The sequence below is a fragment of the Macaca thibetana genome, chromosome 1, assembly GCF_024542745.1.
Source record: "Macaca thibetana thibetana isolate TM-01 chromosome 1, ASM2454274v1, whole genome shotgun sequence".
NCBI classification, from domain to species: Eukaryota; Metazoa; Chordata; class Mammalia; order Primates; family Cercopithecidae; genus Macaca; species Macaca thibetana.
In genome coordinates, this window is record NC_065578.1 from 186,259,608 (window position 1) to 186,274,509 (window position 14,902).

The 14,902-nt window shown below is 43.7% G+C and overlaps 1 protein-coding gene across 2 annotated transcripts in view; it reads left to right on the forward strand.

The window, feature by feature from the left end:
* The window catches only part of ASTN1 (astrotactin 1), a 306,380-nt gene that overhangs the window by 136,768 nt on the left and 154,710 nt on the right, over positions 1-14,902 (forward strand). For both annotated transcript variants that reach the window (XM_050766760.1, XM_050766769.1), the window contains exons 6-8: positions 3,488-3,637; positions 4,629-4,796; positions 13,648-13,732. In XM_050766760.1, coding sequence (XP_050622717.1) covers positions 3,488-3,637; positions 4,629-4,796; positions 13,648-13,732 — 403 coding nt within the window. The remainder of the gene's footprint in view (positions 1-3,487; positions 3,638-4,628; positions 4,797-13,647; positions 13,733-14,902) is intronic.

Consider the following 14,902-nt stretch of genomic DNA (forward strand, 5'->3'; position numbering starts at 1 on the left):
TGATCAAAGCAGGGAGTGTCCTGCTTTAGTAAAGTCTTGTTTCAGAAAAACCCATGGTAATGAATTAGAAAGAGTTTCTTGACAGTATGAAACTGTTTCTTTTAAATACCAAGCTCTCCTAATGCATCAACTTTTTACTGCTATTAACTAGACTGTAAGCTTCTTAGGGGTGGGGAATGCCTAATTTATTTTTGCAAAGTGCCTAGCGAAGGATTTTTCCTATAACAGATGCTTGTAAGTGTTTGTTGAATTGGATTGGATATATCCATCAGACCAACAAAAACATTTTATAACCCTCCTGCTGTGGGTCAGGTTTGTGATAGGTGGTAGAAACATGAAAATATGGCAGTGATAAGGCTTAATTTAATAATATAAATAAAGTGAAGAGAGTACTCAGAAGAGATGACAGTTAATCCTACCTGGCAGCAATAGGAGGCGAAAAGGGAGAAAGTAATTAGAACCCGGACACACACACACACACACACACACATACACACACACACACACTGTATCAGGTTTCTCAAAAGAGAAGAAGTCTAGGATAAGGGCATTTTAGTAAAGGAAAATAGCACATAAAAAGCCTTGAAGGGACAAAAGAACATGGTGTTTTAAAGGAAGTAAAAGTCATTCAATATGGCAGCTGTCATCAAGTTATAAATACATACGCACACGAGATGGTAAGGATGAGGCTGGAAAATGGCTAACAAAGGACCATGCACATGCCATGTGACTGAGTTTCTGCTTGCCTCGGTTGGGTGTAAGGAACCATTGGAGGTTCTGAAACCAGGTAGAGATGCTGGATTATGGGTTGATGATGCAGAAAGACCATAGAGACAGGAATATCAGTAGCAAGTCATTTCAGTCACACGAGAGCAGTGGCAATTGCCTGTAAACAGTGATGATTCTATGTGATAAGAGCTATAACGGCAGGGCGCACCGAGGGCTAGAACACCAAGGAATTAGTGAGAATCTGTTCTTGGAGGTTTCAGGGAAGTGTTTACAGGGAGATGTTGTTTGAGCTGAGACTTGAAGAGTAGGTGTATACTAGGCTGACAAGGTGACAAAATGGCCTTCTGTGGAGGAGGAAATAATCTGTGCAGAGTCACTGAGACATAAACTATGATGGTCTTGTCAGGGAGCAGTAAAATGTTTACTAGAATAGAGCTGAGGGTGCAGGTTTGTGGGTTTCTTAGGAAATAATGTTAGAAGACCAGCAAAAGCCAGAAAGTACATGAGCTTGATTCCAAGGGACTTGGACCTGATGAAAGAGCAATGTCCTGGTCTGCTCTGCTCCATGAAGCATCCTTCCAGGGACAGCATGCAGAATAGGTGACAGCAGGGTGACCTTGAGGCAGGGGAACAGATGGATGGCTTTTACTTTGGTTTAGCTATAAGATGATATCGGTAGGGAGGGATGGAAAGAATGGAGGCCAGATAAGTTTTGGACATGAAATTAGAGAAACGCAAATCAAAACTACAATGAGATATCATCTAACCCCGCTTAAAATGGTTTATACCCAAAAGACAGGCAATAACAAACACTGATGAGGATGTGGAGAAAAGCGAACCCTTGTACACTGCTGGTAGGAATGTAAACTGGTACAACCACTATGAAGAACAGTTTGGAAGTCCCTCAGAAGACTAAAAATACAGCTACCATATGATCCAGCAATCCTACTGCTGGGTACATACCCTAAAGAGACAAAGATTTAATGGCATTGGTGAGGGCAGGGTGGGGGTGTGGCTTGTAAGCAAGAGGAAAGAGTTGGATATAATGGAGTTTTTAAACTTGAGAAAACAAATAGGTGGCAGTGCCATTGACTGGGCAATGGAAGTAGTTGGAGGAGCGGGGTTTGGGAGAAGGTGGCGAGAGGAGGTAGTGAGGTTTTGAGAGAAGGTGAATCTGCATCTGAGGCCTGGGCTGGGCTGGAAACCTGTAAGCTTAGGAAAATAGACTCTATTATGAAAGGATAGTAACATGAACAGAATATTTCCATCTATCAAGGACGGAGGACCCAGAGACTACCTTCTGCCTTCAAGTCTCTCATTTCCAGCTACTGCCAACACATGTACCCAGAGGAAACTGCTCCCCTAAAGGACAAGTATATCCATAAACCAAAAACTCATACCTGTGTTCCTGAGAACATCAGTTCCAAAGGCACCAGTGGGCCCAAAGACTGAGTAGTGCATTGTTCGTGCAGCCTGAAACCTCACCTAGATCTCCTTTTTTATCTGGCTCCACATGTTAGTAGTTTCCTGGGACTAGGCATGCTCTCCAGCCTCTCCAACCCTCTATTGCTCCAGGGGAGCTGCCTCATAAGACTGGGGACACTAGTCAATGATACGAGCCACATCAAACCCTGAGCACTGGAGCCTGACACACAATCGCCAGTTGATGAGTGTTAACTGCCACAAGGAGCATCACCTCTTACAGATCTATTTGCCTCATCTGTAAAGCGGGTAGCTCCCGTACAGACTCATAGGCTTATTGTTGGAAAGCAAATATTAAAAATAAAATAAGATATGTAAAACACTCAGCACAACGTCTGCCTTAATGGAAGCCTTTTATTACTATCAGTAATAAATATTAACACAGAAGAGAAAAAAATTCCAAAAGACCCACACATTTTGTTGTCTTGCTTTCTTACTTTCCCACATTTGTTCTGCTTCCATAAGCATAAGGCTCCCCTGCTTAACAGCATTTCATCTTCTCCCCAACAGGAAAAAAAAAAAAGCCAAGAAACAAAAAATTAAAAAAATTTAACAGTGGTACGTAAAAAAATAAAGAAACAAAACCCCCTTCCCTCCCTATCCCTATTTCCACCTCCCTGGGAGTGTTTCTTAATCCTCAGCAATGATTATTTCCTCCAGTGATTCCAGGACTGTGGAGAGCATCCTGGTGTGACAACGTTGTCTGCTCATACAGAGCAGACATTCCCCGTTTTCCTCATTCCAGGTCTCACAGAGTTCTACCAAGTAGAACTCTTGGTAGAACTCTTGCCCACAGAGTAAGCACAAGCTCTTCCAGCTCAGGAAGTTCCTCCTGGAGCAGCAGTGTGCACCATGGGGGTGGAGCTGCTCTGTGCAGAGTGCCCTCTGTGAAGAGCGATGGGAGGTACAGTGTGGGATTAAAGCATCCCTCCCACCCTTGGCAAATGCCTGGAGCTCAGTAAGGCAACTAGGGGAAGAGAATGCCCCCTCTATGACTTCTCCTGTGAACTTGGCCCAGGAAGACTGAAAATGGTCAACAGACTATTATTGACCTTGAGGGCCACCAGTTGGCCAAGTCCCCTCTGACTCCAACTGATGGCATGGTGTCTGTGAGGAAGAAGGTCACTGAGGTCATGCAGCCAGAGACAGTTCCCTCCATGGGCTGGTTTTGCCAGCTGTCTCCCCTGTTTGCCAGGATGGGTGGCAAAAAGCCCAAGTTGGATTCTCAATGCCAAACTTTTTACCACCGTGTATCTTGCTTTTGTCTCACTTTCAGTGGGTTCTCCCCGAAGTCCTGTGAATAAGACCACCTTGACCCTGATCAGCATCACCAGCTGTGTGATTGGCCTCGTGTGCTCCTCTCACGTCAACTGCCCTCTCGTTGTCAAGATCACCCTGCATGTCCCTGAGCACCTGATTGCTGATGGTGAGCCCATTCTTCTGAGGATGCGACCTTGCCCCCCAAAAAGGAAAGTTTTCCAGTTGGGTAAAGGCTAGAGAAGACAGGAGTCACTGTTACCTATTACTCTATCGGGGGAAAACCAAACTGAAATAAGTAAGGATTAGGATACAATTGTACTGCCCATAGATGAACTTAGAAAGCAAGTTAAAAAAATAAACTAAAGTGATCACCTCTTCTCTATGCCCTCTCCCATTTTTGTTTGTTTTTAATATGTCTCTGTCTTTGAGAGAAATGCACAGCCCACTGGCTAGAGGTAGGAAGGCCCCAAGACTCCCTTAGCCTTTGAGAAGGAAAAAGCTAAGTGGAGTAGTAGAGATGTTTAAGAATTAGCCATGCTTTAGTTTGGTATGCCTGGGTGAGAAATTCCTAATTGCAGTAACTTGCTGTAAGCCTAGAACTCAGAAGTAATAATTTGCTTTCATCCAGGGGGACCCCAATATAATGAAGGAGTAATATAGGTTCTGAGAGTCCCTGAATCATTTAAGCCCAGAGCACCTAATTGACTTGTTAATGTCTGTTCTCTGACTTGCTGTAAGGCTGCAAAGAGGTGGAGACTTCACGCAGTGTTAGAGGGCCTGCAATTCTCATAGCACGTGAAGACAGGCAGCAGCCCCTGTTCCTTGGAGGAGTGCCAGGGCCTGTGGCTGGGTCTGATGGAGCCATGCCATGGCCATCACAGGGCTCTTCTGTCCCTGTGTTCCTTAGGAACACCCTGGAAAGATGGAATGGAGCAAGGCAGCAGGGGACTCTGTGGCTGGAGAGTTCAATGTCTGGCCTCACAGAGGTCCAGGTGATGGCCCAGGCTCTGTCTGCTGATCCCTTGCTCTGGGAGTAATGATGGGCTAGGATCTCTGATTGGTACTAATTCTCAGGTTGGGATTTCCTTGTCTTCAGTGGCTTGTGGACGTGTGCTGTGTTGCACACATAGGCATGCTTCCTTTCTCTCACCCTGCAGGGAGCCGCTTCATCTTGCTGGAGGGGAGCCAGCTGGATGCCAGTGACTGGCTGAACCCTGCCCAAGTGGTTCTCTTCTCTCAGCAGAACTCCAGTGGACCCTGGGCCATGGACCTCTGTGCCCGGCGGCTCCTGGACCCCTGTGAACACCAATGTGACCCCGAAACTGGTAGGCGGGAGCACCGGGCAGCGGGTAACTGTCAGAGAGATCATGCCTTTTACAATCACTCCCTTGAAATTCAGACCATGCCTCCCAACTCCCTTGTCCCACTGCCATCTCGAGCCTAGACCATGTGGACTGCCAGCATGTGGTTGGGCCGTAGAACTTATTGGCCAAAACTGTGGTCATTTTCTGGCAGAAGACTTGGAAGGATCCTAACTGTAGTTCCAAGCCAGAAAACTCAGTTTTAGGATGAGTTCCATAACCCATTTGTCACACAGCCAGGGGATATTTAACTACTGGGGCTAGACATTTTATGATGATAAAATTAATGCATGTTTATTATAGAAAACTTTTTAAAAATTAGAAAAGTTTATAGAAGAAAATGATAATCATCTATATTTCTATCTCCTGGATAAGTCACTTTAAAATTTTTAATGTCCTCCTTTCTGATTTCTTTTCTATGCATGATTTTTAGGGGCTTCCTAGAAGCATACTATGTCTAGTAGAGTTTTCCTGCTTTATTCACTTAACATTCCATCATAACTTTTCCAGAATCATTAAATAATCCTCAAACACATAATTTTAATGGCCATTTGGTATTCCATTGTATGTCTATATCATAGCTCATTTAAACAGTCCCCTATTATTTGACATTTAGGATGCTTTAAATTTTTAATGTTTATAAATACTATTAAAATGAACATCTTTACACATAAATGCTAGACACATTTGAAGTTATTTTCTTCAGAAAAATCTTAGTGAGAGAGTACTGGGTCAAAGAGTAGGAATGTCTTCAAGTCTGTTATATTATCAAATGGAGCTGGGGTTTCCCTGAGGGAGGGTTCAAATTCTGGTGTGGCATGAATTAAAGCTCTCCCATTGCTTCTTGGGTTCCAATACAGCCAGGAGCATGGATCTCTTATTTCAGGCTGCTTTGCACTTTCACTGTAGAAGACATTCACCTACAGTAGTCTCTACGAAGACTTGGTTTTGGTAAATTGAGTACCACAAATAGATCCTTCCCAAAGTAGTATGATCCCTTAGAGCAAAGGAAAGCGTTACAGTGATATCTAAGAATCCCAAGCAAAATGTTGCTGGAGTTGGGGCCCAAACCCTGGAGCTTTTTGTACATCATGTGCAGCCACCCCCTGCCAACCCCCTTTACCCCAGCCCACCACACTCGTATCTTCTTCAGGTGCTGAGGTGGAGAGATCTTAATAGAGGATGAGTCTAAGATATCTAGCCCTTACTTCTGCTATAATCTATGACTAGATCCCTCTGGGAGAGTAGCAGGTAACTGAAACATCTAAAATTCACCATCTTAGGTGTTAAAGTTGTTTTATGTGGGCCCATCACAGAGATTCTAGGCCCCCATATGGAGGAGAAAGTACAACATTTTAAACATCTGAAGTCTAAGACTGTGCTTACTTGCTGCTCCTCCCACGCTGTCAGGCAAACACCAAACCAAACAGATGGGCTGTGTACCATGCCCAAAGTTAGTGTGCTTGGGAGAAATTGAAAAGAGCTAATCTCAGAGGTGGGGGCTCTCCATGCAACTGAGCTAGTCTCTGGTACCCTAGTTCTCCAGCTGGCTTGGATTGGAAGGATTTGGGACAATCTCAGTTGTTACACTCACTTCTGAGAGAAGCTTGATCCCCAGAGGAACTTTGGATGCTCCTACTTGGATTTTAAAGAAAAGGAAGCACCTTCAGTTACATGTGAAAACAAGAGATTGGTGCTTTATGATTGGAGGGGTCTCAATGATAAACTGCCTCTATGCTTTACATTCACATTTGAATTCTTTAAGAAGTTACATGATTTGCCCAAAGTCCCACAGCTACCTAAAGCAGAGTCTGTGTTTTATTTATCATGAAATCTGCGAAGGTGGGCTTATAAAGGGTTGCTTAATTTCCCCAGACATGTCAGATCCAACATATTTGTCATTCAAAACTATTTAAACAACAACCATTACTAAGCATTACTGTTCTGTGCACCAGGAAGCTGCTTGTCCACAGCAAAGCCCTCCCATCAACTCTTCAGTCCCTTCCAGATGTCTCATTTCTAATCCTTGCTGAAAATGACTTTGGGAAGCCCCTCCCCTGCTAATGGCTTCTCAGTGTCTGTGACAATGAATGAATTTCCAATTGGAAAGACACAGAGGAAGACTAAAAATAAGATCCCAAACCCCAAGACAAAACTAAGGTGCAGCATCTTCATTTTGGGTAGCAGCTGAGAAACAATACTGTGAAGACTCTCCTTTTCATGAATGCTGGAATTGGAAAGCATTGGTGATGTGGTCATCCCACACGCTCATCAGTAAGAAACTTTATCGCCTCCCACACTCCATCCCAGAGCCTTTCTCCCAAGAGCTGAGTGTGGGAATTGGCTTCAAGTCAAGTCGACGTTATTTTTGAAATCCTCTAGCTAGCTTACTTGGAAATGTCATAGTGTTGGGACATGTGCTTTCCCAGCCATACTGAGGGGTCTGCCCATATGGATGCATGGAGCTGTGCAGTGCACTTGTGTACTTTTACACACACACACACACACACACAAACACACAAACACAGATGCTCAGTCACTGCAAAGGAGCAGCTTCCTGGTGCCTGGAGCTCTCCTCAGGCATCCTTCCTAAAAGCGTCCCCGAGGGAGTCTCTGTTTACCTGTCACCTGCACCATGCTCCAGAACACCAGGCGTGAGACACACAATAATGCACTCCCAAAATTGTCCACATTCTCATCTCCAGGACCTGTGAATGTGTCATGTTACATGGCAAAGGAGAATTAGTGATGCATATGGAATGGAGGTTGCTAACCAACTAGCTTTAAAACGGAGATTTTGGGGGAAGATTATCTGAGTGGTCACAATGTAATCACAAGTATTCTTAAAAGTGAAATAGGGAGGTAGAAGAGGAGGTCAGAGTGGTGTGATGTGGGGACTCAAGCAGCCATTACAGACTTTGAGAATGGAGGAAGGAAGCATGAGCCAAGGAATGTCAGCAGCCTCTAGAAACTGGAAAAGGCAAGAATAAAGAAAATATATTCTCCCGGGTGACTCCAGAAGACCACATAGCTCTATAGACGCCTTGATTTTAGCCAAGTGAAACTCATGTTAAAATTCTGGTAAGATAATAAATTTATGTTGTTTTAAACTACTTTGTTTGTGGTATGCTTTTACTATAGCAATAGAAAACTTATACACTAAGGCAGGAGAGAAAAGACAAAGACAGGCTGGGTGTGGCGGCTCACACCTATAATCCCAGCACTTTGGGAGGCTGAGGGAGGCAGATTGCTTGAGCCCAGGAATTCGAGATCAGCCTGGACAACATGACATACACCCCGTCTCTAATAAAAATACAAAAAATTAAACAGGCATGGTGGGTGGTGCAACACCTGTAGTTCTAGCTACTTGGGAGGCTGAGGCAAAAGGATTGCATGAGTCTGAGAGGTCGAGGCTGCAGTGAGCAGAGATTGGACCGTTGTACTCTAGCCAGAGTGACAGAATGAGACCCTGTCTCAAAGAAATAAATAAATAGAATAAAAAGAAAAGATAAAGATAGAAAAAACATTGTTTTGCTCCCTCTTTATATCTTTCTTGTGCAATTTATAGACCTTTTAAAGATGTATCAGGAATCTATGGAAGAACTGGAGCTGGAGAAAACTTGCTGATGTGTTTTTCATTCCAGCCTCCCTCTGTATTTCTATTCTAGCAACATGCTACCTGGGAGGGATGTAACGTACCTAGAGCACTCAGCCCAATGCATGGGATATACTAAGCACTAGCAAATGCTCTTAAGATCATCAAGTGCCCAAAGTCTTTCCAATTTGAACTTGGATGCACTTGAGAAATGGTAGGCTGGTACCCCAAGGTATGCCCGCCATTCCCAGTCTTCTGCTGAGCACTGTGACCTCTTCTAACCATTCTCATTCTATGACAATTTATGTTCCTATCATTTAGCTGTCTGGTAATTCAGCATGCATGTGAGTTAGGTTCATTGCATTGACAATTTCAGAAAGCCTACTGTGTGCCCTTCCAGGTCAGCTGAGACTGGTGGGAAATGCCTAGAAAAAAATGGTTTTCGGTAAAAATAAGGATAGGTGATGTTTGAGAGCTCACTATCTGTCAAGCATTGTGTTTTACTTAGCTTATGTAATTGGAGCTTCACTGTAACACCATGAAGTAGATGGTACTCTTATCCCCATTTTACAGAATTGTTGACTTATCTGCCCAAGATCACTTACCTAGTTTAATGACCTAGCTGGACTTCAAACTCAGGCTGCCTGACTCAGAACTCACACTCCTGACCATTATTCAAACCTGTTCCCACTGCTCAAGCTGCAGGAAAGGAACTAAGGCAGAAGGTTTAGAATTGTTTCACTTCTGTGTCACTGCAGCAGAGCCCCAGCCCCCTGATGCTTTGCCATTAGCCCCCTTTGCCAACTGCACTCTGACATTCTCTCCCACATGTCCCCAGGTTTGTAACCCCAGGTGTGCCTCTGGTTAAGTGGGGCTAACAGCAAAGCACTAGGGCTGCATGACTTGATGCTCCCCGGATGCAGCCAGAGGTTGACTTTCCCTGCACTTTGCAAGGGTTTTTTTTTATGGTTGTATGTTTGTTTGATTGTTTTGGTTTTGTTTTTTTTTTGATGGAGACACAAACTACCTGGTTTCAGTGGCCTTTCTCTTTCCTCTCTCCCTGGCCTTGGTTCTGCCATATGGACAGCCGTGGAGGCTTCACACACCTGCTTTATTTCACAGCCCCCATCAATCCTGGCCACAGACCCTCATTGCCATTTTCAAGATACATAGCTTTTATGGTTCTGCAAGGAGCATAGGCTTCCCAGCTAAATTAAATTTTAATCTTTATCCAAGATGTTCACTGAAATCTCTTCTGTCCCAGGTCTTTCCATAGGCCAGACCCAACCATGTGGAAATGTGTGAACCTGTTGAGGGGCATCCGACCCACTTCCCAGAGTCAAACCAGCTGCCCTCTTCTTTGCTTGCTCTGAACCACTGCCTCTCTCTCTAACCTTCCCTGTTTTTGTTTGTTGGCTGGTTGGTGGTTTGCTTTTTACCTAATTTGGCAGGGTAGCTCAGTCTCGATTTTGTTCCTGATACCCGGATTGCCCACGCGTTCTACACTCCGTTCTGTGACTCCATTAAAGCACATTCCTTTAGGATGTTCTTTTGGCACACTTCCCTCTGACTCCCTTCCCAGAGTTGCTTGGGGCTATTTGACCCTGGACTTGCCTCTTTTCTGATGTCTCCGCTGGGAAGGGAGACCAAACAATGAGATACTACCCAAGTCAGATATCTTACAAATATTTCCCTTTTTAGAAGGAGCACACCCAATTTCATTTCATAAAAGTCCACCCCTACATGAAGCATAGAAGTGGCTGAGGGCATTTGGCCTTGATCTGCATTTTCCTCATGGAGAACTTATGGTGAGTCCAGCCATGTCTGACGACCCCTAGCATCAAGGTTTTTCCTCAATCTTTGAATGAGATTTGTGCCTCAGTCCTTCAGCTGTAGAATGGGAAGTGCCCAAAGGCACTGTCCATCATCCAAGGTACCTCCAGGCATGTACTGTCAGGGTACCAAGCACAGATCAAGTGCAGCTGTCTCCAGACCCTGCACGACCACCTTTCAGGGCCTCTTCTCTTTGGCAGTGTGGTTGCCTGAGTGCTCCTGCAGGGCACACTCTATCTGGCTGGGCTCTCCTCCGTACCATGACACGTCTCTCCGTTGGAGTCCTATGTACACCACCATGGAGTCGGCGCCTCATGCATTCCCGCCATCTGTCACAGCAGATGCGGAGACTGTAACACTTCTAGCTTATGAGGGCATCCAACACCCTTGTGGGGTCTTTAAAATTCACAGCTAACAGTCGGAGCCTGTGCTTTCACAAAACCCCTCTTAAAGTCAAGATTTAGCAGTTGGTTGCCATAGCAACTTCCCCCATCAAGTCTGAAATCCTTTCGCTGGAGATGGCCAAACTGGTTTTGTGGAGGAATACAGACGAGGGACACTTGGTGGGTTCCAGAAATGAGGATCCTGTGAGAGGCAAATTTTGGAGATCCTCAAAATCTAGCATGATGTGTTTGAAAATTTCTCTGTTTTTTGGACTTTGTACTGTGTCTGACATTATGTGGAGGAAAGCTTTATTGGTTGTCGGCAGTATGCCCCCACATTGTAATGAGTGACAGAAGCCTCATAAGGAGATAATGACTACGAAGGCAATTTGAGAAGGTAAATGTGCTATACAACTGGTAGGTATTGCCATCATTAGGAAAATAAGGCTCGGCTTGAACTCTGAGTTGTTACTGCATTTATTTTTACATGTTTTGTGGTAACTAGGTATCAAATGAGGAAGAGAACTCCCATTTTTGTCAATCCCTAATTCTAGGCAAGGCAGCTAGCCAAGACCATTCTAAGAGTCAGAGTGATGGCTTTAACAAACTCCTAAGGTTACTTCCTGCTTCTAAATATCATGCCCATGGCTAATTGTCCACACAAAGACAACTGGGAGAGTATCTTTCCCAAAAGGAAAAGTATATTTGAGACCTTGACCTATTAATTGGCTTACCTCTCTGCATCTTCGGGATGGGTTGTAAATATCTGCAAATATAGGGCACATCCTTTAATTAATTTATTTTCTACTGTGCAGTATTTGTCAAAGACCTACTCATATGGGGGAAGACCAACCTCATTCCTTGTTTCTGCCCTGTATAGCTTATAGGCTAGCATCCATGCTTTCTTTGGAATTGAGAAGGTGTGAAGCCTTCTCAATGAAGCCAGGCTCCTGGTACTCTCTTCTTTTGCCCTCCCCAGTAATTGCCTTCTTTATCTTTCCTGTTATCAGACAAACAGCCTTCATCCACAAACCTTATCATCAGCCACCTGATTTCTTTTTTTTTCCCCTCCCTGAGACAGAGTCTCAATCTGTTGCCCAGGCTGGAGTGCAGTGGCGTGATCTCAGCTAACTGCAAGCTCCACCTCCTGGGTTCATGCCATTCTCCTGCCTCAGCCTCCCAAATAGCTGGGACTACAGGCACCCGCCACTACTCCCATCTAATTTTTTTTGGTCTCATTTTTAGTAGAGATGGGGTTTCACCATGTTAGCCAGGATGGTCTCGATCTCTTGACCTTGTGATCCACCCGTCTCGGCCTTGCAAAGTGCTGGGATTACAGGCGTGAGCCACCATGCCTGGCCTCATCAGCCACCTAATTTCAAGCTGTGTTTTCCTATTTTTGGCTCAGAGCTCCCTGACCATTTCTAGATATAGCTCAGTACCACTGAAGCCAATAAACTTGAACCTACTGTGGATCCAGCCCATGTGGAAGCCAGAATTCAGCATGCAGGAGGCAATGTCCTGATCAAATACTCCCTGTGGGATTTTTTTTTTTTTTTTTTTTTTTTTTTTAAATGAGGAGGTTTTCACTCTACTTCTCAGCACATTGAGCTGAACGGCTGTGGGGGACAAAAATGGTGTGATCTGGTAGTGAGGCTCTGATGGACAGCCGCTTGTAGATCAATCTTGAAATGAATGGCTAAGCTAAGATGCTAAAAAAAGCTCTTGCTCAGGCCCTATCCAATACCTTCCCCCTTAACTGTAAGGCCCCTTCACTTCGTTTTTACTGGGTTTTATCTTCAGAAAGAGAAAATAGCACTCAAAGCTATTATTCTATTTATATCATCTTAAAGTGTTTCTTTCTGGAGAGATAAAGAAATGGTATACCCATCATTTCACTAGGACATGGCACTTTTGTTGTTTACAAATTTCAGAAAGTCACACTTTGCTCTTTCACAAGTTATAAATTAAACAAGCAGACATTTAAATAGTAGGAACTAGTGTTGCAGTATAACTGACTTCAGTAGTTTGGGCTACATGTCATTGCATAAAGAATTATCAATAATAATGAAGCAGCAACAATTTTCTTCAAAATCAGTAGTGAATAGAGCAATGATTCTTAATCTTTTGGGGATCGTGGATTTGCTAAATCAGATGAATGTTATGGGACCCTGCCTCAAAAAAACATGCATATACGCACATGTACAGTTTTGCATGAAATTCCAGAAGGCTCATGGATCCCTTGGTATACTAATGGAATAACAAATTATAATGAAACATAGTGATATCCTAAACAAATGTGGAATTGTAGATGATTCTTCTGGTGACCCACTCCCAGATAATTAATTATTTTTACTTAAAAGCTAAAATGCAGAGTTCCTCTAAAACCATTGTAAGAGGTCTCCTGTGCATATAGTAGTTGTTCTATGAGCTAGCAGCCTGGCATGGTGGGAGAAAAAGGTCTGGAGTCAGACGGACATAGGCTCAAACATTAACTCTGCCACTCACAAGCTGTCTATAAGCCTTCAATTTTCTCAAGCCTATTTTTCCCATTAGCATAACATAGCCAATAATACTTACTTTCCAAGATTCCTAGAAATATTTGGTGAAATCATTCACTTATGCAGTCTTTAAACATTATTATTCATCTAGTATGTGCCTTGTAGTATACTGGGCATTGAGAAAATAAAGATGAAAAAGTCATTTTCCTCAAAGGATTGTTGGTCTTTGTGCTTACAGAACACATATAATAGGTGCTTTCTAAATATTAGATTCCTCTTTTATGAAAAGTATCACACACTGGAGAATGGAAAGATTTGTGGGAGTATCCATTCATGTGAGTGGTGGAGACGGGAGTATATGACATAATGGAACTTACTGTGTCACTCATGCTAATATTAGAGTAAGAGTTTACCCTGACTATTTCATGTTAATTTTTACAAACACAGACATGTTAATCAATTCCTTCATGTTTCTCTTTCTTCCTCCTTACCCTGCTTCTAAGGGGAATGCCTCTGCTACGAAGGCTACATGAAGGATCCAGTACATAAGCACCTTTGCATTCGGAACGAATGGGGGACAAACCAGGGGTAAGTGAGGGCATGACGACTTAGCTGGTTCCCACATGTCACTGCTCCTTACACAGACATGACGTGGAGCAACTGCATGGAAAGGAATAGAGCTAAAGGGTGGGTATATTCTGAACAGCAAGTGGGTAAAAATGTCACTATGCCTTTCCATATTTATACCATTCCAGTGACGTCCATATCATCTTTTTCTCCATTTACGAGTCAAGGGATGATGCCTCTGACTCGCAGCCCTGCGGCTTCCAGCTGGGATCTGAAAATCAAGCTGTCCCTCTCTTCCTTTTCACACTGCCGCCAGCCATGAGGATTCCACAGGCAGAATTTAGCTGATAATTTTGTTGGAGACACATGAAGCCACAGAGACTCCAATGTAGCTCTCCCAGAGCCTGATGAGCTTTGCAAGACTGACATGAGTGGAAATATTTTTTCACCAGGACTGTCAGCAGGGGTGACATACAGAGACTCAGGAAGTACTCTGTGTTGAATAAGAGAGTATTTTTCCCTGATCCCCAATTACCATTTCTCAATGAGACTTGTTTTCCCCTAGACACACACGAGTGGGACAAAGTAGTTACCTTGTGTATTCCTTTTTTTTTTTTTTTTTGAGATGGAGTCTCACTCTGTTGCCTAGGCTGGAGTGCAGTGGCATGATCTTGGCTCACTGCAAGCTCTGCCTCCCAGGTTGACGCCATTCTCCTGCCTCAGCCTCCCGAGTAGCTGGGACTACAGGTGTCCGCCACCACCCCCGGCTATTTTTTTGTATTTTTAGTAGAGACAGAGTTTTACCGTGTTAGCCAGTAGTGTATTCCTTTTTTGTTTTCATTTTTTACATTTTGAATGTTGTTATTGGGATAAAAAATATATAACATACAATGTATCATTTAACCATTTTTAAGTATACAATTCAGTGGCATTAAGTACACTCACATTATACAAGCATCCCCATTATTCACTTTCTATTGCCTTTTTGTTTTTTAATTGAGACATTGTCTTGCTTTGTTGCCCAGGCTGGAGTGTAGTGGCATGATAATAGCTCACAGTAACATCCAACTCCTGACCTCAAGCCATCCTCCCACCTCAGTCTCCCAAAGTGCTAGGATTACTGGCATGAGCCACTGTGCGCTGCCCTCTATTACTTTTTAAAAGCAACTTTCTACTTTCCTTTAGATGTTG